The 27,367-nt window shown below is 45.1% G+C and overlaps 1 protein-coding gene across 1 annotated transcript in view; it reads right to left on the reverse strand.

The window, feature by feature from the left end:
* The window catches only part of Ptprj (protein tyrosine phosphatase receptor type J), a 151,485-nt gene that overhangs the window by 29,780 nt on the left and 94,338 nt on the right, over positions 1–27,367 (reverse strand). The window contains 6 exon segments of the mRNA XM_013121916.3: positions 680–812; positions 814–944; positions 3,504–3,716; positions 4,707–4,967; positions 6,626–6,889; positions 14,733–14,751. Of these exon segments, the coding sequence (XP_012977370.2) occupies positions 680–812; positions 814–944; positions 3,504–3,716; positions 4,707–4,967; positions 6,626–6,889; positions 14,733–14,751 (1,021 nt within the window).

Genomic DNA, 27,367 nt, shown 5'->3' on the forward strand with positions numbered 1-27,367 from the left:
AGACATGGCTTCCACTTCCATAAAGTAAGGCTACACCAACCATACCACAAGGATGTCCACTCACTCAGCGACACAGTGCAAAAGTAGCACATCACTGAACATGTGATTATGGCCAGTCAATGATCACTGTCATTATGTCTCACACCCTTTAGGGCAAATGAGCCCTGTGGAGCCATGGGCAGTGCTATGCATTCCTTCAGGACAGAATTGGGTTTCCTTCCTTGCCTTATACTGAGACCTAGCATACAGTAGATCACAAGGAAGGGGAGCTATAGAGTGCTGACTAGTTTTTAATGTTAACTTGGCACAACCTAGAGTCTCCTGGGAAAAGGAAACCCCAGCTGTGTAATTTCCCAGACTGGACTGGCCTATAGCCATGACTGTAAGAAATGGTCTTGACTGATGATTGAGGTGGGCAGCCCCAGCCCACTATAAGCACACTGTATTTGGGCAGGTTGTTTAAGAAAACTAGCCGAGCATGAGCCAGGAAGCTAGCCAATAGGCCGAGTTCTGGCTTCTGCTTCAGCTCTGCTCTGACTTCCCTAAGTAACAGATTGCTTGCCACCTGCAAGTATAACCTGAAGTAAACTGTTTCTTCCCCCAACTTTCTTTGGTCACAAGGTTTACCACCACCACAACAGAAAAGCAAACCAGACCAGATACCAAGGAGTGGACTTACAAGTATATACTTGGAGGAAGCCTGGTGTGCCCTCGGTGTGACCCAGGAAAGGACGTACTGTGATGTTGTACAAGGTGCTCGAAGTGAGTCCGTGGATGATGGCCTCAGTCTTATTGACAGTTTGGTTGATGGCAATGGACCCCCCCAGCCACATGTATCTTGTAGGTGTAGCAAAAAGATGACTCATTGTAATTGATCTTCCAGGTCAGGGCCAAGTTTGTGGCACTGATGTTCACAGCTCTCATGTCAGAAACCTGGATGGAATCTTTGAAAACACAGAGGAGTGAAAAATAATCAGAAACGGTCAAGTTTGGACGAGAAGAGAGGAGAATATCACCAGGACCTGCCGTTAGTCCTGAGGAACACGTTTAGAGACTGGTCACCCTCATCAGCAGCTCACGGGGACCAGAATGAATGTGAGTCTCACCGAAGACGGGGATCAGTGAAGACACACTCTGGCCAACTGCACCTCACAGATACTACAGATTCCAGATCAAACCAACAGTATTGACTTATGGACTTTCACATATGCTGCGGTGGGGGAGGGGGGGAGGGCAGAAAAGTCCTCAAGTTCACATTCACCCAAGAACAAACACTATTCTTCATCATGAATTCAGGGTCTCACACCTGGACAGAGAGGACACGGATTCTAAGACTAGCTGGGCCTGACCATCCAGGCAGACCTTAGGAAAGCCACAGAGCTGCTTTCTCATCTGCCAGACAGTTACCCACCCTGACCGTACAAAGAGACCACATGAGAACTAGATATCCTCCAGCTGCTGTGGGATAATCCTTTTGTACACTGTGAAGACGTGTCTTTGCCAAGGCACCTTCTGACTAGTTTAATAGGGCTGAGTGGCCAATAACTAGGCAGGAAGAGGTTAGGTGGGACTTCCGGGCACAGCGAGAGAAGAAGAGATGAATCTGGGTAGAGGAGAGATGCCAGAGGAGATGGAGAGGAAGCAGGACATGCGGGAGGAGAGGTGAAAGCTACAAGCCACATGGCAGCACGCAGATTAGTAGAAATGGGCTAATTTAAGTTACAAGAGCTAGTTAGAAACAAGCCTAAGCTAAGGCCAAGCTTTCACAATTGATAGTAAGTCCCTGTGTCGTTCATTATCTGGGATCTGGCTAGCAGGACAGAAGACTTGTTACATCCAGTTATCAACTCTCCAGACCATCCCGTCTTTCTTCTTGTCTGTCCCATTCCCCAGGAGGCTGCACCCTCCTGCAGGTGACATCACTGGAGTCCTTCCACATGAATGAGATGGACAAGATGCTGAGGGCTGGCTGACAGGGGAATAATCAGTCTTACATCCCACATCTTCTGCTTTTACCAGGATCCAGAAAAACTGTCTCCTCCCTCACTCCAGCTCCACAGGTAGCTTTCAACCAGCCACTAGTTTAGGTCCTAAATATACTCTGATAGTTCCCTTAACCCTGACCCACTTAGCCAGTCACTTGACCAATGCCAGATGTGTGTGTGTGTGTGTGTGTGTGTGTGTGTGTGTGTGTGTGTGTGTACACATATTGGAGATATAGATAGATGATATATAGATATACAGATGTATCGCCCCTCAGGATAGGAGGCTTGTGGTCCAGGGCTATCTTTTATAAATAAACAGAGTCATAAATCTGTCAAAGGCCCTGGGGTCAGCTGCCTTGCCACCATCCCTCCCCCTATTCCCTTGTCCTCTGTCCTCACACGCTAGGCCTGTCATCTGTATTTCTGACCAGGACACTTCCTAAACTGAAGTCCTCTGTCCTCACACGCTAGGCCTGTCATCTGTACCTCTGATCAGGACACTTCCTAAACTGAAGTGTCTCTCTCCCCCACTCCCCTTCCACCCCATCTGCATTTGTCCAAGACCTACCATCCTCCCTGTAGGAGACCCCCCTCAGGACTGGATGCTGAAACCGTGTTCCATAGCATTTGGAAAGCAGCGGAACTGGCAGGAGCCGTGCGCCACCTGTGCAGCAGCCCTGCTTCCTTTCTGAGCAGTGCTCCACACCCCTAGTGGGAGGAACTTCTAGTCACCTACATGAGAGTCAAGGGACAACAGCTCCCTCGCCCAGCACAGCTATTCATCAAGCAGACCACTCGACGTCTATCCGGGGACCTTGAATCCCAGCACACCACCAGATCTAGCGCGGCCCTGCACTCCCCGGATGTCAGCTTATCTTCTGCCCTTGCTCTTGACCCTTGCTTCTTCACCCTCACTCCCTCAGGTCTGCTGACCTAGGACAGTCTTTCAAAATGTTTTCTGCTAAGACACCCCAGCTCAGTGCACACCGAGTCCCTGAGAGGCGCAAAGCTGGGGTGTCTGTTCCTGAGCCCAAAAGACCCCAGTGCAGATGTCTCCATGCCTGTTTATCTCCCCCCATCTACACAGAAAATGCCCAAGACCAGGAACCATACATCTCCTTATTCCATCATCAGCTCCAATCACAAAAGCTTCCAAATACTGAACTCACAGAGTGGGAGTGCCTATGACTCAAGCTAATGTCAACACACACACACACTGAACAGAAAGTTCAATATGAATCCAAACGGCAAACCCGAACAGAAGCTCTCTGGCTAATCAGCAGATACAGGGGTGAGGCGACACCCCACATCTACACCCCTGCTCAGTGCTTACTGAGCTTCACAACAGATACACCGTGGTCACAAAGGTTAAGTAGAAACCCAGTTCCTGGGCTCTATCCAAAAACCCTTCTCAGGAATATCCTGCTAATAACAGAACTAGTTTCTAAGAGAAACAATTCAGATAAAGAGAACTGCAAATGAGACTCAGGCTGAAGCCATTTTGCAAATCCAACCTACTTGTTGTAAAGACTTCTTTTCCAGGCTGTCCTTCTGTGCCATCTGCTGCTCGAGAATAAACTTTGGCTGTATAGTTAGTATCAGGTTTTAGCCCAAGGAGCAAGACCTTTGTGAGGGAGGAAGCTTGGGCAGAGGCTAGGTCTACAGGGCAGAGTAAACTCCTGTGGACTTGGGATAGGTTGGCCACTGGGCTTCTCTCGGTGTCATTGGTATCTGTTTCAAACACAGAAAGCAAAGACATTAACAACAAGAGAACACAACACCCCCTTTCATCACCCCATCCCATAGGATGACACATCCAACAGGGCCCACAGTTGGCACTCCATAAATATCTGTTCTCTGCCTCCTCCTGAGAAAGATCCAGTTCCCTGAAAAGAACTAGGTATTTTGCTTTGTACTATTACTCCAGAAACACCACAGATATCGTGTGGCTGTCTGTGAACTCTGGTATGCTGAACCATTCTCCTTTCTGAGGGAGCTTATCTTCTGCCATCCAAGCATGGCTTCCCACAGACCACTCCCTAACTCCACTTCACTAACAAGTCTACTCAGGAGTGTTTTCCCAGGACTACACCCAGGAGGGGACAGGAACGGCAGGGGATGAAACAGGAATAGCTCATGGGCATTTCTCCTTGAACCATTTCTCTGAGAAGCAGCCTGACATAGCAGGAGTGGGAGATGAGAGTGCCCCATCTTCTAAAGGCCTGACTGCCGACCTATCGTGGGCCATATTTCATTCTGAGCACTTAACTCTGGTTTCTGACCCTAATACCCAATTTGTATCTCTCTTTCCTTGGTGTAAAATGGGGATGAAATCTCTGTCCCTCCTCATTTCAGTTACCAGAGGAATCCACTTTAAAATGCTACAAAGTCTACAAAGGACTCCTCCAAACAAAGTACAGAGGCCATCTGCCGTGTGCCTACTAAGGATCCCTCTTCTCTGTGGAGATGACAGGTTCGGCCATCCTTAGGTTAACACCTGTCCTCTGTTCATATGAGGAAAAAGGGAAAAGGCCTATCTACTTTCCTGAAGTTCAAAATTCAAACATTTCAAGCCCCATGCTGCGTCCCATGTTCATTTGTATAACACGAGCCCTCTTCCTGCTTCATAAATGAGATCAGACTGAACTGTGGCAGGAAAGCCCTCCAGCGATTCTAAGACCCCACATAAATACATGAACCAGAAAATGATAAAATCGGAACCTGATGCACAATTTTGTAACTCTCCTTCTGCAACCAACAAGTCACTCTGAGTCTCATTTGATTCTGGGGAAAGCCAGGTATTGCAGGACCCCAGCTTCAGAACTGAAATATTGAAGGACGAGTGTGGAGTCATCTGTTTGCTGTTTCCAAAGCGTTCAAGAAGCATCCGGTAGGAAGCAGTGCCATTTGCGTCGCTCCAGGTGAGAACAGCCTGCGTCACACCCACGAAAGCAACTTGGAGATCAGACACCGGCCAAGGCTCTGTTTCAAAAACACACAGTGGGTATCAGTGGGAGAGTAATCTTTCCTTACGTGGCTGCCACTTCAAAGTAACCCACTAAAAACATTTCCTTCATATTAGAGTCCAAACATCTCCAAGACATCACAGGGGCAAGGAACAAACACTATCAAAAAAGATGAGAAGGACTAAACCCTAAAACAAAAACTGCTTATGTTCTATGTTACTGCTCAAGATTAACCACAAAAGGAATTTTAAATTCTTAAAAATATCCTTCCACACAGTGACATTTAGCTGTTTTTATTCTAGACACTGAAAATAAAGCATAAAAAATAACTGTTTCTAAATCTAGAGGTCCCAGTTCAAAATAATGCAAACAATATCATTTTATAGTGCCCAGATGTTCTAACCCAGAAGACATCCTTGCACTCCAATGCCAAGGAGTGCAACTTCCTAAAAAGACTTGCCCAGGCCTTCCATCGCCTTATTTGCCTGATGGTAACATAAAGTAAACCATTTCTGTTTAAGGGACATGCACTCCCTTCAGCGTTTGCAACTTTTTAATTGCTTGATTAGTTGGTTTCACTGTGTAGCCCAAGTTGAGCTCAAACTTGCAACCATCTTCCCACCGCTACCTCATGAGTACTAGGACTAGAAGCATGTCCAGCACACCCAGCATTGCTCCCTTCATTTGTGATGAAGAACAGGGAGACCAGAAGGGGCAGGATGACTCACTCGAGAACACACACTTCCGCTGTGTTCCCTGAGGAGACTAGAATGCAGATAAGGCAAAAGCAGTGGTGTGGCAGAAAAGAACCCAGCCTGAGGTCTCAAGAGGACTGATTGCATAGATACTGGCCCAGATGATTCTACGGCTGCCTCCCGCTCTCACATGAGGCGACTTCTCACATCAGATATCTCAAACGCAAAGCCTTCTAAATGAGGTCACTGTGAGTTGCTCGGTTTTGTAGTTAAGCGGGGATTACATGGAAGCCTCCATGCCCATCCAGCACTTACTATGTGGGTGCTGAGGATCCAAACTCTGGTTCTCCCATTTGCACAGCAAGCACTTTACATACTGAACCACCTCTCCAGCCCCAATGAGTGTGAGTGTGTGAGTGTGTGTGTGTGTGTGTGAGAGAGAGAGAGAGTGAGAGAGAGAGAGAGAGAGAGAGAGAGAGAGAGAGAGAGAGAGAGAGAGAGAGAGAGAGAGAGAGAGAGAGAGAGAGAGAGAGACAGGGAGGGGGTTGTTGGTGCTGAGAATTGAACTCACAAATACTAGGCAAGCATGATACCACTGAGCTATATCCCCTACTCTCTGTCTTTATTATTAAAATTTTTAATACCAATAAACTAGACAATTTAATGGATCTTGGTGGCTGTATGGATACCACGGTACTCTAGTAGCTAGAATCAGGCTCTCCAGGTTCCAATTCAACCGCTTAATATCCCGTACTAAGGGATCTTAAAAGAAACTTAACTTCTCCACATCACAGTTTTCACCTTCTACCTTAGGCTTTATAATGACAAAATGATGTTTTTCACATACAGGGTGTGATATGCTCTCATCCATACAGCCCTGTCATGTGAACTCACATGGGTAAAGACACTCTCCTCACCTTCCCGTTACTATACTGCTACTATAGCCATAGCCACTAGCCCTATTTACTTAGTCCCTTACTTGTTGTGATATTTTTGTCCGTGGGGTCTCCCGAGGTCTCATTGGCTATCATCGGAGTGATAGAGAATGTATAGTAAGTAGCCGGACTTAAGTCTGTGATGGTGTACGATGTTTGGTTTTTAGCAGTAGTAAACGTCATATTCTTTTCCATCTTGTTCTCTATTCTGTAAGTGTACTCTGAAGGAGTTGAAACATTGTGCTTCCATGTTAATGTCACGTTGGTTGGGCTGGAAACAGCTTCAATGCCAAACACGGGGCTCGGAGCTATTTAAATACAGAACAGAGAGATATTAATTACATATAATAAATGTAAGAATAAAGTCCACCTCATATGTCTACTTTTCAAAACTCAATTTTATTTCTCTTCATTTGCTTCTTTGATTTTCCTGGAATACTCACTCATGCACAAGTGTGTGTTCTTAAAACTGACAACAAAACAAATAGAAATTAGCCATGCTGTGAGTTTAACATGGAGTGAAATTCTGACATAATCTAGGATGCAAAATGAGGCTCAGAAAATCTAGTCTACCAACTGGCTGATGGACTTGGAGTGAGCCCCTTAAAACTACTCCATGTTAACTCTACTATACCAAACCAACTCTGAAGGGTTATTATTAAGCCATCATGACAAAATACACAAGACATTAAGACTTCAATCCTACTTGCCCCTGGTCATTCAATTTTATCCAAAGCCATCTCAACTATCAGGCTATCAGTTTCATCCTTGGTACAATGCCAGATGTGCAAGATCCCAAACCGATGGAAGCCACAGGGTTTTTCACAGTGACACTGCCAAGATAAAGGAGTAATGCCCCGGAACAGCAAAACAGAAGATAAGCCCTTCATCGAAGGTGCTGGGTAGACCTAGGGTAACATCTTCTCAGCATGGGCGGGATGGTGTGCCTCACCTGGCTCAAGACGGGTGCAAATTCTTCCAGTTTATAGAAAGGGGAGGAAGAGAAACAAAGAGAAAGGAAACACTCTACAAAGTTCCCAGGTATGAGAACAAAGCGGCAACAGCTACGGCAGAGGAGGAGGCAAATGAGCAGCACCCGGTGGGTAGTTAGCAACGTCACCTTCACTCACTCATCTCCCTGCAGCAGGACAGCGATGGCACCATTTTCAATAGATAAACATATGCTAAGAGCTGAATTGTTTTTTTCATTCATACAGGGAATCTGAGTGACACGGGGAAATAGATTCCTACATTTCAACAGTCATGTTTCCACTCCATTTGTTGAAATAATACTGTGGATTTTCTCCTTTCTATTAACCCAACATATCACATATGCTGTTTGCATATGCTGAACCATCCTTAAATCCCTGGGATGAAACTCACTTGATCACCATGAACAGTCTTCAATGTGCTGCTGAACTGGCTTTCTGGTCTTTTATGGAGGAACTGACAGTCATTTATTAGTATAAACTGCCCTCTTAAAGACAGCCTTTTGCCATATCCCGTATGGTTTGAAATATGGTCATTCCATTTTTTCTCAAATGCTTTAACCCTTTTTTTTTCTTGCATTGTTAGTTAGCTGAGAGCATGTCGCTGGTTTCCAAATATCTGTGAAGTTTCCAGAGTTCTTATTAACTGATTTCTAGTTTTCCTTGACTGTGAGAGATACTTGCAGTGCTCTCAGAATTCTTAAATTTGTAAGATACATTTTGTAACCTAGCAAAGGTCTATCCCAGACAGTGCTCAGTCTCCAGTGGAGAAAATCCCCAGATGTGTCTGTTAGGTCTCTTTGGTATACACATAATTGGAACTCAGTCCTTCATTCTTACTTCAGCACTGTGGGTAGTTAAACTGTGGTTACTAAAACTCTCACAGCCTTCTGTGGTGATTTGAAAGAAAATGAACTCCAAATGAAGTAGCACTATTAGGAGGTGCAGCCTTGCTGGACTAGCCATGGTCTTGTCACTGGGGGCAGACTTTGAGGTCTTTTTTTTTTTCAAGCTTTACTCAGTGTGACAGTCAGTCAACTTCCCATCAACATGTAGCCAGCACCATGTCTTCCTGCACGCTGTCATGCTCCCCATCATGATAATAATGGACTGAACTTCTGAAACTGTAATACACCACCTCAATTAAATGTTTTCTTTGTAAGAGTTGCCGTGGTCATGGTGTCTCTTCATAGCAATGGAAACCCTAAGACACCTTCTGAATATGCTGAAAAGACCTCAATTACTCACCTTGCTACCTGTCACAGAGGGTAACTCTACAGATGAATCAGGTTTACAGCCTTAATCCAGAAATCAGTTCTGGAGGCTGAGCCTAAATCCCACTTCCTGAGTATTATGAGCTAAATTGTGTTATCACCAAAATCCACACATTAAAGTAGTAAGTACCAGTACCTCCAAGTATGTGTGTGCTTGCAAGACAGTGTGTATCATCAAGACGTTAAGTTCAAATGAGGTCATGAGGGTGGGGCCTCTCACAATAAAACAGGTGTGCTTGTATGTTGGAAAATATTTGTATACACTGTAACCATGTGTCTCAGCCTAAGGCGCCTTCTAATTGGTTTAATAAAAAACCAAATGGCCAATAACCAGGCAGGGGAGAACAGGCAGTAAGTATTTCCAGGCAAAGAGAGAGAGAAACTGGGAGGGGGGAATCTAGGCAGGAGATTTTTACCTGCAGACTTGGATCAAGTCAGATGTACAGCGCTAAGAAAAAATAACTGAGTCACGTGGCAGAATGTAAAAAAATATGAATTAATAAAGTTATAAGCACTAGTTGGGGGAAAAAAGCTAAGGCCAAGATTTCATAATTAATAGCAAGTCTCCAGGTCATTATTTGTGAACTGGCTATTCAAAGATAGTCCAACAAGAAAGCTTGCTACATTTGGTGTCCAATGCATGTGACATTTAAATCCACACAGGGCCTGAGAAAGGAAAAAAAAGGGGGTCCCAATAGGCTCAGCGCTTGGGGAACACAGAGGCACAGCTTTTAAGAGACCTTGCTAAAGAGACCCTGCTACTGAGCACTTGAATGGGGTTTATGAGCAACGGAGGAGGGCCTAGCCACTGTTTAACAGTTTAAGGTTTGGCTCACACAATCAGAGAGCAAAGGCTGAGGACTCATAAAGTCAGATCCAGACCAAGAAAACCTCTAAACAGATACAGTATGCTTAAAATGTGCTTAGATGCTGAAGAACAAAAGAAAATGGATATATGTAGTCATATAAAAACTAAATAGTTTAAAAATAATAGTCTTTTTGTTTTCCTTTGGTTTTTTGAGACAGGGTTTCTCTGTGGCTTTGGAGGCTGTCCTGGAACTAGCTCTTGTAGACCAGGCTGGTCTTGAACTCACAGAGATCCGCCTGCCTCTGACTCCTGATTGCATGCACCACCACCACCCAGACTTATAATAGTCCTTAAAGAGAGAGTAAAGTAATATAAAAAGTTACATAAAGATGGGAAATACACAGGGTGTCTGGATCCTGTATGGTGCTTTGTTGACTTTAAACTTTTTTAAATGCTAATGAACAAACAAAAAATAGCTTCTAAGAGACATTGGGTTATGGAAACTGCTAAATTAAACCAACTTATATATTTTAAGAATGTCTTAACTTTGGAATGGAAGTCAAAAAATATGTTGCATTGGGGAAGAGATTTTGCTTTTGTTTCCACAAGAAACAAGAAGCTATGGATTTCTTCAAAATTTAATAAAGACCAGATTTGATTGGGGGAGACCTGCTAAGGATCTTGGCTATTGACATAAAGAAGAAAGAAAAACTACAAGACAGGTGATGTATAAGCAGATCCTTCTGCATGGGAACATAGATGAGACATGATAAATCTTGTTAGCCACCGAGTCCTCATGACTTATTATATGTCATCCTTTCACACGGAAAAAATGAAAATTTGTTACAGTTTGGTCATACAGTCCAAATGGACTTATGAAGTTGACAGATGACTTTTAACTGCTCACGCATAGAACAAAAAAAAAATCACCTTTAAATGGCTTGTGCACACCACACATTCCATAGTTGTGTTTATGCAGATATATATAGATATATATATGCATATATATATATATGTTACCTTTGAAAGTTTAAGTGTTTTCAAAAAAAATGGTCCAGGCACCAATGAAAACAAGTATCCCAAGTGATCCAGCCTCTCAGAACGCCTCAAAATTCTGCATCCAGAACAATTTCAAAGCTGCTAGCTGAGATGGTCCAGCCTCACAGACTACTCCAGCCAAGATTTCAGATAAGCTCTACACTTTCCCATCACACAGAGACAAAAACAAAAAATAAAAAAATAAAAAAACACTAACTCTCCTAGAACTTGATCATTATCCCAATTTTCTCGGGGTTCCCTAGAGATGCTATCACCCCTAGACAACAGGAAGCAGCCTAGAGAACATGACACCCACATTCTCAAGAGGTGGGATGTTTGTCATTGTTTAGGGGAGATTAGTTGCAAGTTGTTACTGGTCATGGTCAGAAAAACAAAAACCAAACAAAGGAGATTAGATATAATAATCTCTTTCTGAGAAGAAAAGAAGGGATATAAAAATGATAGGATAAAAGAGTAGATTATTGAACCTAAACAACTATTAATCTCAAATATTTTGCAATGTTATGGATTTTTGTATATTGATACAAATTTAAGGTTATTTTGTTATACTGAATATATGTTTCTACTCTTGTTTAAGGTAGTTTGTATACTGATACAAGTGTGTCTGTGTGTGTGTGTGTATGTGTGTATATATGTTCTTATTTAAGGTATTATACCTATACACCTCACTTAACAATATAATGTAAATTTCTAGTCCTTAATAGTTATTATTATAAACTATTTAAGATAATTAAAATATGCAGGTTAGCAGTTATCTATAACAATCAAACTTGTAGTCATATTAGGTATGTTTTTAAGGTCAAACAAGAGATACATTTTAGATAGAGAGATGACCTTCAAACACTTCCGAGATCTACAGATCTACAGATTTAAGATGTTTTAATAACCTAAGGTTTTTCAGACAGTGAAACACATATGCTCCTGGCAGCAACAATTTACTTCAATAAAAGATGATGGTTGTCAAAGAATTTCCATATAAAGTCTGCTTTTATTTGTGGCAAAGTTAGCCACTGGGCAAGAAACTGCCCTTGCCTCAACTGCTGACAGCATGATGTCCAAACTGAAAGTGGCCGCCCATCTTTGCCAAGACAAGGTAGGACAGTCCTCCAAAATTCCTGCTTCACAGAAAACTCTGTCAGATACTCTAGGCCTGTAGGCCAAAGATGAATGCCCCGATATTGCAGGGGAACCTTGAGTTACTGTCTAGACAGGCAGCTATTTCTGTCATTTCTAAAGTTTTAAAAGTAGCTTGCTCTACAGTTCCTGTTTACTCGGGTAATATTTTTCCTTCTTGGGTCTCTGATGAAGGCTCAAGACTAGATAGTTATAACATTTTCTTTGTTACCAAGTTCAAAAAGAAACTTACAAAAGAGGCATAATGTTTATAAAGGTTGAAAGACATAAACGCTTAAAAGCTTAAATTGTTTATCTGATAAAATGTTTTGAGGTTTAAAAAATTGTTTCAGGCTGATAATACAAATTATGATAGAAAATCGTTTAGGTTTAAAACTTTGGACTCATCAAGATAGGATAGATAATAGAGTGTTTTCTCCAAAATTGCCAAATACAAATGGACTGGACATTGTGAGTGTAATTCTTACCTGATAATTGTTCTTAGTATATACAGGTTTACTGTGTTAAGCCCTTTCCTTTTTATTTAGGAAAAAAGGGGGGAAACACTGAGGAATATTGGTGTACACTGTAACAATGGGTCTCTGCCTAAGGTGTTCTCTGATTGGTTTACTAAAAAGCTGAATGGCCAATAGCTAGACAGGAGAGAATAGGTGCGACTTCTGGACAGAAAGAGAAAATGGGAGGAGAAATCTACATCTCCAATTTCACCAACACACTTAGGACAAGTCAGATATTCAGTACTAAGAAGATATAACTGAGCCACATGGGAGAATGTTGATTTAAAAGGAAAACATGGGTTGATTAAGTTAGCTAGTTGGGGAAAATCCTAAGTTAAGGCCAAGCTTTCATGATGAATAATAACTCTCCAGGTCATTATTTGTGGGCTGGTGATCCAAACATAGTCCGACAAGAAAGGTTGCTACACTCTGAAGGAGAGAGTATTAGTGCATAGGCACAGGGGGTAGGGGAGCCCCATGGTGACATGGGCAGAAAAGAAACAGCCACCTGTATGCATATGCAGAGGGAAGCCCCTGAACTGTAAGAAAACAAAACACACACAGTGACCATGATGGCAGCCCCTGCAGACTAACACAGAGTCCTTCCAGTGGCCCCGGGAGTCCTCAGACCCTAGGGAAAGCCTTCTGGCTTAGAAAAGTTCTGGGGCTTGCTCCCCGCCACTGAGTATTTGATAACACTCCACCCTCTGAGCTGGACTGCATTAGAGAGGTCAGATTCTGCAGGCCAGTGGCTCCAGCTACCTACCAGCTTATCTACCAGGCTGATTCACAGGAAAGACATCGCTTGCGTGGGTTCCCCATGGTTTGCAAAAGCTTTACACAATTACTGTTGCTAACCAAGATTTGCCTTATTAGAAGGGTTTGGTGGGATTTTTCTCCCTTTGTATAGTACTATGAGACCAATCTAATCATTTTATCCCAATAATTCCTAGGCTTTGGGATTTTTTTTCTTCCAGTAAGGGATGAAAAAAATTCCTGAATTTTAGGGACAAATAAAAGCTACCAATTTTTTCCAAAAGAATATGCATTTTTGAAGTACTAACTACCATTATCCTTCTACAGAAACAATAAGGTCTTTTTTAAATTATTTAATTTCATGTGCACTCCTGTTTTGCCTGCATATACGTCTATGTGAACGTGTCAGATCCCCTGAAACTGGAGCTACAAGCAGTTATGACCTGCCATGTGGGTGTTGGGAACTGAACCCAGGTCCTCTGGAAGAGCAGCCAATGCTCTTAACCGCTGCGCCATCTCTCCAGCCCCAACAGTAATGCCTTGATCCCAGAACAGATGGTGCTTTCAGCTGGACGCATCTAGCTATATAAACCATCATTATCAGATCATCAGAACAGCATCATAGTTATCCTGTCTTCCTTCAGGCCAGGGGAAGAAAGGCACCTCGCCATGGCTGGAACACAGTCCCCCAGACCACACGGATACCGAGGGGAAAGGGATTCTGTTTCACTTTCCTATTCTATGGGTAGAGCCCAGAACTTCATACTTGCTGGACAAGTACCCAAAAGTCAAAAGATAGAGGAGGCTCTCTCTGCTTCTATAAATCCACAACACCGTATTTTAAAGGCAGCAAGAATGTGCTTGCAGAGTAACAGCACATGAAATAGGAAAATAAAGTATTACAGTTTCAATTCATTTATCTCACCCATGAGTACAGGCTGGCAAATGAAAATCACAGAAAACCCAATGCTTTTATTAACTGGTGGTTTCACTACGTCCTCAAGGCTGCTCTCAAACTCACTAGCTCAAGAGAACCTCCCGAGGAAGCCTCCTAAGGACCTGGGAGTACATTCCTGCCATTCAGCTTAGAAAACGGGGTTTTTATAGCTGTTGCTACACAGATAACTGACTTTCACTTGCTGTTTCTACCTTTATTTGATTTCTAAGGAAAAATGGAAATAAGTGGGTTTTGGTTTTTTTTTTCCTCAATATGTTTTTATTTAAATTAGAAACATGAATGCTTCACATGTCAATCCCAGCTCCCTCTCCCACCTCTCCTCCCTTGTCCCTCCACCAGCCCTCCCAGCCCCCCACCCAATCCCCACATCATTCCCCAGGGAGGGTGAGGGGGGGAAATCTCCAAAGTCTGTCATTTCATCCAGGGCAGGACCTAGGCCCTCCCCATGTGTCCAGGCTAAGAGAGCATCCCTCCATGTGGAATTGGCTCCCAAAGATCACTCATACACCATGGTAAACACTGATCTACTACCCAAGGCCCTAGTGATTTCTGTGGCCTCCTCACTTTAACACATTTTTTTCTGTGATTTCCCCCCACATTTCCCGTTAATGTAACACTGTGGCCACTAGGGGACAGTAGCAAACAACACAAGAATGGAAAGGAGCAAGGTACTCACCTGCACCTGTGCACAAGACCTGTAACGGAAAAGAAAAGGGAAGTCAGCAGATTCATTCAGCCGTGGAAATGCAAATCAGATACGGAACAGCTGGGGATCTGATATTGGGGGTGGGCGCTGAGTGCCCGAAGGCTGATGGCCATGGTTAGGGTGTCATGGGGCTTTAAATACAGGGAAAGCTCAAGTCAATTACACAGGATTAACCGGGTTTTATGGAAGCCATGGGGGCTGTTGACTACATAAACCCTCCTCACAGCTCCGTAAGCCAGTGCCCCCTCTTGTCCCAGTGAGATGAATCGAGACAGAAGGACACAAAAGCAAAGTCAAGATTGTCTGGACCAGAACAAATGAAAATGGGGAGGGAAGGCTCTTCCCCAGAGCCAAGTTCAGGCCCAGTACACTGACAAAGCCAGGCTTGAAGTCGATGGGTTTGGGATCCTTCATTATACAACAATTCACCTTCTTCAGTCTACCGATTGAGAGCAGTCTTTTTTTTTTTTAAATCATCTGGTATGCACTTTTGGGAAGGAGTGAAATATGATTTAGCTGACAATGTCAATCTTCCATTTGGGGGAGAGAAAATCCCTTTAGTGGTATTCATTACAATCTATACCATAAATTATTTCCCCCAAAGCATAACGTAATTTGAGGTTGTATGTTTCACTGTTTCTTAAATAGATGCTTTGGGAAATTGGAATTTCCAAAGTATGATAATTGTGAAAAAGAAAATAATCAAAAGAATAAAAAAGAATGTCCTGCAACTTCCCACGATACTTAGAATTAAAATCCACCCTTAACTACCCAGTAGGCTCCTCTAGTCTTGGTGACATCCACATTCTAGAAGCTAATTTCCTCTTAGAACCATTGCATATTTATTCCTCTTGTAAAAGAACATTGGCCCAAAACCTCCTTTCTTGGGGTATTCCCAAGATAGCACCCCCTTCAGAAGTCTCTTCACTAATCACCCAGGAAAATTCACCACCCTCATGCTCCATGACCAGTCTCGTACACATGGGCAGAAACACAGCTCATATTGTAGGCACTCAATAAATGCCCCAGACAAGAACAAATTAGCTGAAGAGGAAGAAAGGAGTTCCAAAGATTCCCCAAAAATGTCCACTCCCTTGTCTCTCAAGCTTAAACTTTCTCAGTTCATTTCAAACAATGATTAAAGGTCACTTCTAAGGCTTCCCCCGGCTCCTACCCCTCAAGCCAGGCAATATGTCAATCAATGTATCTATGATGGCTCCTGGGAGAGGAGGGAAAATAGAGGAGTTCATGGCTAGCACAAGGAAGCAAGCATTGTTTGCCCAGTACTTGAAAACAATGTTCAACTACAAAACCTCCATGCTTTAGGATAGTAGCGTCATGCCACCTGCCCAAGGCACATCTCGCCTTGGTATCAATATGCTGTGGACCCTGGAATCCAGACCTGCATCCTGCCCTCCAACTGTCTGCCGGAAAGCAAGGGAAATGAGATGAGTCTAAAAGCAACTCCAGACAGAGAGCACTGTCACAAACATGCCAGTGTGAGGCACCTACAAGCGCTCCTCTTAAGTGCCAGCGCTGCAGTCAATGGCCTTGTTGTCCCAGGAAAGAGGACAGAGGCAGCCAGGCCTTAGGGAGACAGGTAAACAGTACCCCTGGCCTGGGTGCAATGTGGCAGGGGAAGTCAAACGAGGATGTATGCAAAAGCAGGGTGCGGTGCTTCTACATCTGTGTCTTGTGTCCCTTAAGTTACTGGCATGTGCAAAAAGCAAGGATTACATGTTGATGAAAAAGGAATCCCTGTACCCAATGTGTTTAAGTCAATTCACTCAGAGGGTGACTACCGGCTCTGTTCTAAATGGCTCTCAAACGGGAACTCAATCCTCCAAACAACTCATTAGTAAGAGATGAGTGACAGGGCCTGGGTCTGAACCTTGGTACATAACCACCAGCTCTGTCACATCCTAAGTGGAGAGCAATACACTAGGAATTAGTGAAGGTTTAAAAATTAGAGATTGGTGGTGGTGGCACATGCATTCAGTCCCAGTACTCAGGAGGCAGAGGCAGGTGGGTCTGTGTGAGTTTGAGGCCATCCTGGTCTACTGAGTGAGTTCCAAGATAGCCTCCAAAGCTACAGAGAAATCCTGTCTCAAAAAAAAACAAAGAAAAACTTTAAAATTAATTAGAAAAGACCTATTTTATAAGCATGTTCCTTTCTGATATAAATAAATAAATAAACCAAGCAGGGTGAGTGTGCTCTGTGCTCTGTGCTGAGTCAGGCTGGGCCGTGCTTCTCCTCTTAACTCTCCCAGGGGTCCCTGTGCCACAAACAAGGCATCCTGTGTCTCTGTGGGGCTTGTGGGGGGCACCACCACTCACCACTCCACTGCCTGCTTTTGCACTGCCTGCTGTAACAAAGTCACACTGGTTCACACAACAGAGTGAGGTAAGCTGACTGACTTGTTCCTTAACCTTCAATTGCACAGTAAAAACCCTGAAAGGCCCATTACTGCTCTCTGGGGATCAGCTCAGGTCAATGAAGAGCACAGCCAGGACCCCACCCCAGGCAAGCCACACCCCACCCAGCCTCTTCCACACACCAGATAAAAAGACACTTGGAAATAGCACCTGCAAGATGCCTGGTCGGGGGCATGTCACACATACTTTTAAAAATGCCATCAACAGAAAGGCCATCCCTCCAAAAGGAAGTAAAAGCCTAGTTATGCCTGATGGTGAGATGATAGGAGGCTGACATTTCCAGGCTCAAAAACAGCATACCAAATTTACCTGCAGAAAAGTGTCTGGGGGCAACTTCCCAGCGATTGGCAGCTGGACATGGCAAGGACCACAGCCCTGCTGTTCCTTCCTAGTGAAGGAGCTGAGACTCCCCCCCCCCGCAACCCCACATCAGTCTCCACCCACACAGGGATAGAAGTAAGCATTCCTCAGGCTCCTTCAGAGTCCTCAGCCCGCCCAAGTGGTTGTGGTGGCAACAAAAATGAGAATGTCCATTCACAGATAAGACCTCTGTTGCTCAGGTTACACAACCCAAGATCACAGATACTAGGCTTGCTGCAGCACAGGGAGACAAAGAGAGCCCGGAAAGAGATGCTGCAGGCTGGAGACCAACACATTCCCCTGCCTACTCTCCTCCCGCAGAAATGAAACCAGCCAATGAGGTATGAGCAAACTTGAAATTGGGGGCATGTCAGGCTTCACTCTGAGCCCTCCCACCACCGCCCCACCCCCTAACCTTTCCCTTCCCAGGGAGTCCAGCCTAGGAGTTAGGGCTCAAGGGCCTCCAGACGGCTGCTGAAGGTGCTGCAGAAGTACTATTGACACCACCAAAAGGGAAAATGAACCCAATGGCTGTGGTACATCCAAAGAACAAAATCACTGGTCCAAAAAGAGGAATGGGGTACTGACTCCTGCTGCATGGCTGGATCTCACAGTGATGGTGTCACAGGAAAGAGGCCAGACACATGAGCCCACATAGTGTACGAGTTCATGTATATAAAATATCCAGAACAGAAACTCCACAGAAGCGGAACACGGGCAAGGGGTCACGGGGGAATGCAAAGGGAAGAGGCCTGGCTACACAATCTGGGGGTTGCTTTATGGGTAATTCTCAGTGTGGAGAACTGATAGAGATGACAGTTGCACAATAGGGTGAATGCACTGCTAAAGTGCACTTTCAATGGTCCCTCTTACTATGCAAATTTATTCTCAGTTTTTAAAGACAGTGTGCAGCATGACTCTACAGTCTTGCTCAGTCAGTCCCCACCTTGCTCAAGGGAGGGGAAGGGAGCTTCCTGGAAAGAAATGAAGAGGAGGAGGAGGAGGAGGAGGAGGAGGAGGAGGAGGAGGAGGAGGAGGAGGAGGAGGAGGAGGAGGAGGAGGAGGAGGAGGAGGAGGAGGACTAGGAACAGAAGGAACACTGAATTCTTCCTGCTCTACCACAAGGTCACACAGACCTCACTAGGCTCATGGACCTAAAACTTTCAAATTCTCCCCAAATCTACATGGAAACATCACACACCAAAATAGCCCCCCTATATCTTCCTTTCCCCATCTCTCTGGTGTGACTGCCCAGCTGCCCTGTCTCCTAGGCTATAAACTTTGGAAACCCTGAATGCACACACACATGCTCACGAGTGCACAAGCGTGCACACACCGTTCTTCCTGGACCCCCTAAGGCTGTCTACACACCCATGATGTTGATCCCCCACTTCTGTGCTGTGCTCTGTCCTCGCAGCCTGAGGTCCCGAGGACCAGAGGCAGCTGCAAGGCTCGTGCCATCTCAAAACCTCCCAAGACCTCGCCCACATACATAAAACCAACAAGAACCAGGATGGTGATTATCTGCGGCCATTTTCTTTCTGTTCTGTAAGATGATGGCTGTGACTATGCAGACCCCTCGATTTGGAACATAAAACAGAACAAAGTGAACACTGAGGGCAAATCGAGCCTGACCCTGTTCCCTCACTCATTTACCTAGCTGACACCTCCCTTTCTTAACCTGTGTGTCAGGACCTTCATCAGTGTGGAAATAAACAGGGCAGGCAGGAGCCCAGCAGAGGCAAGTGACACACTCAGCCAGAGCGAGCGGGGAGAGTCTTAAAAGGCTGAGGATGAGGCTGTGGGAATGTGCAAAGATCCTGGAGTGCCACAAACAAAAGAGGAGACAAGACAAGCCCAGGGAGGTGCCCCTCCCATCCCTGGCTGAAGATGCCCACCAGGCAGGTGGAGGTCAAGGGCACCCCTGGCGTAGAACACAGAGGTCAGCCTCCTCCCGGGGTACCGACAGGAGGGCAGGGGTCTGCTGGGGCACTGTGAAGGCAGCCCAGGCTCACCCGATGTATTGCAGAGCCTGTCAATCTGGAGGGTGGGAGCCAGGAGTGGTCAAGGAGTTCAGTTCAAGTAGGGGGTGGGAGGGCAGCAGTGCATACCTTTCATCACAGCACTTGGGGAGGGGGAGGGAAGCGGGTGTCTGTGAGTTTGAGGCCAGTCTGGTCTACACAGTGAGTTCCAGGACATAGTGAGTCCCTGTGTTTAACAAAATAAAAATAGCCAGGCGGTGGTGGCGCACGCCTTTAATCCCAGCACTAGGGAGGCAGAGGCAGGCGGATCTCTGTGAGTTCGAGGCCGGGCTGGACCGACAGCCTCCAAAACAATACAGAGAAACCCTGTCTCATAAAAAACCAAAAAATAAAAATAAAAAAGTTCAAATTCAACTTTCCCTGGCCTTTGTACCCTGGAGTCTTACAAAGCCATTCATTTCACCAATTATAAAATAATGGAAGGGCATCTTCAACATACATCCCATGTACAACAAGGTTCCTTGATCCCAGCCCTAACACCCTTACTTCTCACCAAACCCCAAAGCCACCCTTTCAATGCACCTGATGACCTCTACGAACCTTTCAGTCCATGTCACTTAACTCCCTGCCTCAAGCCTTGGCCTGATGCAGGTTACCAAAGACAGAGGGGGCACGTAAGGTGGTCCAGACCCACCAAGAAATCATAGACTGGAAAAGCCCCCAAAGAAAATAGCAGAGCATGGGGGGGGGGTAGATGAGCAGGTAGACCTGGCTCAAAGACACAGAGAATGTGGGTGCAAAGGAAGGGGTCAGGAGAATGACATAACCTTGACAGTGTGGCAGAAACCCCAGAGTCCCCTGAGACTACACTGCTGTAAACTCAACTGACTCTCCTCCTAGCCTCTCAATGAGCTGCAGGTATTACAATGATTATCTCATTTAAACCTGCCGAGACCACAAAAAGCAGAAACTATGTGTACTCCATCTTATAACAATCTAAGATTTAAGGTCTGCCTGGCCCTGAAGCCCTTGGCCTTAACTCCAGGAAGCACTGAGCAGACTCATCTACTGGACAATCTCAACAGATTCCAGAAATCCAAGGTCACCAACACCTGGCCTGGCTAGGCCTGGGCAGGTTGAATCAGCTTGTTGAAGCTGACTGAATGAAGCAGCCTTTGCAAAAGAACCTGAAATCACAGAGCAGCCTGAATTTAGCAAGTGACAAGGCTGCAGGTTTTCTATTCCACACGTTCAGCATTCAAGGGTGGATAATGAGTGACTGAACTGCACAATGGGTAACAATAGACTCCTTATCCGTCTAAAGCCAAGCCCACACACCATATTACAATAGTTATTTTTACTCACTGACGTAATTAACCAAAATGTGAACGCTTCAAGCAATGTTTAAAATCAAACAGCATTTTATAGGGCTCGGAGCAAACTGAGCCGGACTCTGAAAGGCCACCATCCTCCCTGGCTATAGTTTATTTCCTTGTGAATATTACCCAACAGCTCCCTGAGATACAGGCCACAAAAAGGTAAATCATTGACTTATGAAAATGGCCCACTGGCAAGACCTCCCACCAAGCACAGACGAAAAGCACCATGGTTGAAAACGCCACAGAGGCAGGTGTCCCCTGGAGGACCCATCTCAATACCTGGCATTAAATTCCACCTTGGACCCCAAAAGCAGGGCCTAAGCAGGACAGCAGACAACACAGTGAATGGTCAGTCATAGCAAGATGAGCACAGGCTGGCTTACTCTACCTCATTTGCAAATAAGTGGTTGCTAATCTGATGCTGTCGTCCTTAAGAGTCAGCATCACCCACAGCTCCACGCCTTAAAGATTCAAGGTAAAGAAGCTTCAGTGGTTCAGTGATGGGCACCACCCACAATGAAAAGCCCAGCCGCCTTAGCTCTGCAGGTAGCTGAAGGAAGATTACCTCCAACGGAGGAACACAGTCAGAGGCTCTACCTGAGTGAGGCAGAACTGGGTGTGGCTTTGGAAATCCAGCGCCAGGACCTCCCCCCCAAGAATGAACCTTATGAATAATATGTAAGAACACAAATCCATATTACATGTCTACATGCATGACCATGTAAGTGTCTGTGCACACCAGATGAAAACAGCAACTTCAAGTGACTTTTCTACTGTTAGAGTCATCTGTGTGAAACCAGGTGAAGCTGGTAATCTCCCCTATATTCACCTTCCCACACTCAGGAGACAAAGGCAGGAGGATGGCCAGTCCCAGAGCAGTCCAGAGGGATGCACGGCTTGTTCTGAGACGGCACCGCTCCAATTTTAAAATGTAATGCAAAGATACTTGAGCAATTGTTTTCATTACAATCCCAAACACTCTCAAGTTTGGAGAGGGTGGGCTAAGAAAACAAATTTAATGAGACACAAACATTTATGGGACCTTTAAATGGATTTCAGGGAACACAAGCTGGAAATTGGTGGTTTGCTTCACAGTGGGCTTTATGAAGGCAGAAAGTAGATCCCATACACTTTAGCAGCTCCACCAGACCACACGGCATTGAGACTGAGCACAGATACCCAGACACTTGGAAGGGCTCAGCTTTTCATTGGTAGAGGGGCTGAGACCCCAGCCCTTTCTCCTCAGCATATGATAGATATATCAGGGATGCTAAATCCAGGCCTCATTGTTGGATCTAGTCCATCTTTTCTTTGATTGATAATGTTTTGTCATACACAATTTGTAGCCCTGGATAACCCCGAACTTTTGAAGCCCCTCCCTCAGCTCTGAAGTGCTGGGGTTATAAGCATGTACCAGCATGCCCAGCTTCCTAGGTTGTTTCTTAAAATTTTAAGTCTTTTAAGAACAGGGAGAATTGGCATCATTCCTTTTTTTTTTTTAATTATGGTGTTCAGCATCTAAAAAAAACAAATACTTTCTTATCTGGCCACAGTCAAGACATTAATTGGATCTGGGTGACCCTCTCTGTGGGGGTAAGTGCTAAGCAAAAATGGCCCTGGCAGTACTGCCACCCCAATTCTGAAGACAAACAGAAGCTGTCAAGCAACATGGCACCCACACAGCTGGTTTCCTCTATCAAGTGTGAGCATTTAAGAGACCAAGAGAGACTCTATGACTTTCATGCTTCAACCCATTCCATTTCTTTACGTTGCCAACTGCCTGGAGACATCTGAGTGTGTGGCTTGGACAGCTGAGTGCTTTGCAACCAGAGTACAAGGCTTATAATGACCGACGAACTGTTTACTTTCTAAATTCTTCTAGGGGCAGAGCTTTCTGGGCAATGCCACTTGCCAATAATGGTCAAGCCGAAAATACAAACTGCGCCATTCTCTCTACCCCTAAATTATCTCCTTATTTCCTAACCTGTTCCCTACCTGTGCTACCAACTCTACTCACAGACACCCCCACCCCCGCCGCGGGAGCAGAGTACTGGGTGAAGAGCTGCTGGCCTCCAGGTGAAGACTGGACTCCAGACCCTCAAACTGGAGCACTAAACCCATTCCCTGAGCCCAGCCAGTCCCCTCTTGCACTGCCCATCTGCCCTAAAGTCTGGATAAAAGAAGCCATGAGATACTGTTGAGTAGGGGCCTGAGGTACTCAGGACCGGCTCCCACAGCCCTGCCAGCTGCTTGCACCTGCTGTCTATGTCGTCCTGAGTCCCCCTCCCCCAGGTTCCAGTTCATGAACTCTGCCTCTGACTGCAGGCCACCAAGTGCTAAGGGGACAGTCTCTCCCAGTCCACTCTCTGCCCAACAGCCTCCAGGGCGGTTCCTATCACAGAGGCCACAGTATGGGTAGCACGTCAATAAGCCTATTTGCTTTCACAGAACTACAGTGAAGTCAACACGTGCACAAGGATCAGAGGCTCCCACATACCAACAACCTCCCCATGGAGTCCCCTAACTGCAGACCTGAGGAACGGCTGGAAACCAATGGAACACTGGCATCCAGCCTGTGCTGGAACACTGGCACCACCCAGTCAGCAGAGGCCCACAGCCAGTGACACAGCTCCTTGAGTTTTCTCATCTAATGTGTGGCTTGAGTGTGGTGCATCTCCACCCCAGCTGCTGCTGAGACTTAAGTCAGTGCCAGGAGATGAGGTCTAGCAAGAGAGGCTTGGGTTATGGAGTCCCAGCTCTCATGAGAGGACTACTGCTAGAGAGCCAGGCCTGGACGGACTGTTATCACAAAACCAGATGCTGTCATGAAGCAGGGTCTCCCTATGCCCTGTCCAATATATCTGCTTGTCCTTTTCACTTCCTGCTATGACTTGAAGCAACATGGCTTCCTCATCACATACAGCTACCCAATTCTAAATAGTCAGAATCATGAACCAAATTTTTTTTAAAAATTAAATTTCCCAGCCTCTGGTATTCTGTTGCAGTAGGGGGAAATGCTAAAATGACTTACAAATTATCATCTACTCTTCAAAGTTGGTGATGGTCTTCATAGAACACACCTGTAATCCCAGTAATCGGGAGATCTGAGGTTGGAGGATCATGAATTTAAGGGCAATTTGAGCTACACAGTCTCAAAAAAAAACCCCTCATTATTCATCAGGCTTGACAAATATTACGCAGCTCATGGCAACATGGCAGGACTCTATGAATGACAGCAAACACCATGGGCCCCATAAGAGGGTGTCACCCAGGCACTGTACAGGAATAACGGGACACATCCCCAAGTCAACAATTGGCAATAGTGGTATCTAGCTGTAGCAAGGACAGAGAGAAATATTGGTAAGTCTGAAAAATGAACATTTCAAACTTCATTTGTTTACACTTGCTAATTTTCACAACTTTTAAGAAACCAGCAAGGGATATGTGAGTTATCTCTATAACTTCTAATTTTTGTTGTGGGCCTTAAATGCTCAAAAAAACCTGAAACATCTATAATGGTATAAACAGTATTCACCTCACTAGGAGGTTGTGACAATTACTAAGTGATGTAATCCACATGAAGCATTCATGTACATGGAATACACAATAACTATTAACTTATTATTACTGTCACCAACAGGGCCTCAGAAAGGAGGGCTAGATAAAGTAGATAAGGGATGGGCCATCTTGTGAGACTAAGAAAATGTTGGCCAGGAATGATGGCACCTATAATACCAGCAATCAGGAGACTGAGGCAGGAGGATCTTGAGTCCAAGGCTAGACTGGGCTATACATGGAGACCTTGTGTGAAAAGGACAAAGAAAAAGCAGGAAAAATAAACAAAACAAAGAGAAAAGGCAGGACCCATCATAAGGTGATTCTGTCACTGCAAAAACTGAACAGCAATGAGAGCATATTGGAGTCTTGGGTTCATTTCCTGAAAAAAACTTGAGCTAAAAATCTTCAGACTAACTAGGTACCTTATGTCCTACCACAGTCACAATGGCACTGAGTCCCCAACCAGGCTACCCTGCCCCAGCCTGGCTTTCTGCAAAGCCTCCCTCAGCCCTGCTCTTCACATCTCCTCGCTGCATTTGCCAGGTCTGGCTGAGAACCTGAGATCTTAGGTCCCCTCTTAACTATGTGACAGAATAGTCTCAGAAATGCCAGGTGTGGTAAAAGGATACTTCTTGATTTTCCTGCCTACAGTCTCCCAACTCAGCCTGTCCTCCAATGAGCATGTAACAACCACCTCGTACAGCCATCACCCAATACAAGGTTTCAAGGGAAAACCTCTCCAAGAGGCTGAGCTTTTGATAAAATGCACCTTAGCAAGTCACATCATGTGGGCACTGCCAAGACACAGAGAGGACACTATGATATCCAAATAACAGAATGAGACCTGAATTGCCAAAGATCAGATGACTGGGGAGCTAGTACAGTACAAGGAGGTGACTGATTACTTCTGACATCTCATTAAGGCCAGCCTGGTCTACAGAGCAAGTGCCAGGACAAGTTCCAAAGCTACACAGAGAAAGCCTGTCTCAAAAAAACAAAAGATAACTTAGGTTCTGCAAGATACACACATCTGTCTAGGTATGTGTCAAGTCAGTCACCAGTACACTGATGCCCATGACTGTATTCTAATAAAGCTCTATTTATAACTACATTGGTGTCATATAAGTTTCATATTATGAAATTTTTTCCTTGCTTTTTCTCTCAATTACTTAAAAACATAAAAGCTATTTTTAGTGCTCATGGGTCATGCAAAAACAAGTAGTGGCTACAGTTGGGTTGGCCCTACCCTAAATCACATGTTTGCCCTGAACAGAACCACAAGAACAGACTTGCAGCAGTGCAGAGTATGGGCCTGTGGGCAGGTTCGAACTCCACATCCTGGTTCTGACAATTATTCCATACTGAACTCAACCCTGTCATCTGAAACCAAAGACTAAGTCTGTACATAGCCTCCTCAAACACTTGAGAGAATTCCATGAAATGCCATCTAGAACAAGGCATGGTCAAGAAGGGATGAATGTCATTACCATTGTCATCGTCCCTTTACTCAGGGCTAGATTTCAATCAGCTCAATTTTAAAAAGTACTCGGGATCTCTGAAGACTGGTCTGGGTTCCAAATGTCTGATGAGATCTGTGAAACAACGTCTTTCTTAATGAATATGGAGCGTTTGGGAGATACAACAACTTGAATAAAACTCTAATGTCAATAGAGAGCAACGCTGATAATCGAGGGGACAGGGGTGGTCTACATAGCTGCCAGCTCACAGCAGCCCCACAGCCTCCTGAACAACACACAGCCTGACCCTCTCTGCTAGCACTTATCACAAGCCAGGATGCTCCCAGCTCTAGAACAAACTGTACACATTTCACATCTCCCAGCACCTCACGTGCTGTCTCCCCTGAGACATTCATTCAGTTCCTGCTCTCCAGAGCCTGGGACAAAGCTGGTCTGGCCTTCCTTGATATAAAGCTAAACCAGGCATATGTTAACTTCAGGGCCTGGAAGGCAACCAACACAGAGAGACCCATGCGATCAGTCATACCGTAGAACCAAGCCTATCCCAGCCTGCCCAGGCAGATCTAACAAACCTGAGGCTGAAGCACATATGTTCATCACATATCAGCCCCTCTTGACAGAAGGACACACACAATAAAGGTTTCCTAGTCCCAACCACTTAAAGGTCAGTGAAAGAGACAAAGAAATGCATGATCATTTTGGTGTCTCTTCCCTCGCCTTAGGTAGAATCTACCACTGTCTCTACTTTTGTCTTCTGAACCTTTCAGCAAAACACTTTTTCCTTAAGAGCAGGTGTAATCAGTCAGTCTCTTGAAAGGAAAGTGAGCCATAAAATGAAGAGCTCACGTGTCATGTGCCCCTTCCACTATGCACATACCTCAAATTCCTCAATAACCCAGATGTCAGCCCCAGCTCTGGCTCTAAGCAGCCCTACTACCTAGAAAGTGAGAGCTGTTGTCCACCTTTCTCAAGCCTGGCTCCCAGTTCTATGTCAGAACATCCACTGAGCCTCATAGAATTCCTTTCCCCGGCAGAGCCTAGGGTTTCTTTCCTGCATGTGCCAGCACCTGGCACTTAGCTCTTACCACTCGGTATTATCACTGAGCACCTGGCTGGAAGCTTCTTGGTGGAGATGCAATAATTCACATGTAGCACAGAACCTGCACTGGCTGGCAGGTGGGTGGATGGATAGTAAGGAGGAAGGTGGCGTAAAAAGATCAAGTGGGAAAGGGTTCTGCCACAAGAGTTGGACGGGATCTGGGCAGCAGGAAAGAACGGGGGAACTTGGGAGAGGGTGAGGCCATAAGTGCTTGCCATTGTGTGAAATGTTTGGTTTTTCCTTCCTATCAAAGGCAGCTAGCCCGCCAAGGGCCAATATATAAACCTTCTGCAACCTTGTAAAACGTTATATA

Source organism: Mesocricetus auratus, unplaced genomic scaffold (genome assembly GCF_017639785.1).
Source record: "Mesocricetus auratus isolate SY011 unplaced genomic scaffold, BCM_Maur_2.0 Super-Scaffold_100004, whole genome shotgun sequence".
Lineage (NCBI taxonomy): Eukaryota > Metazoa > Chordata > Mammalia > Rodentia > Cricetidae > Mesocricetus > Mesocricetus auratus.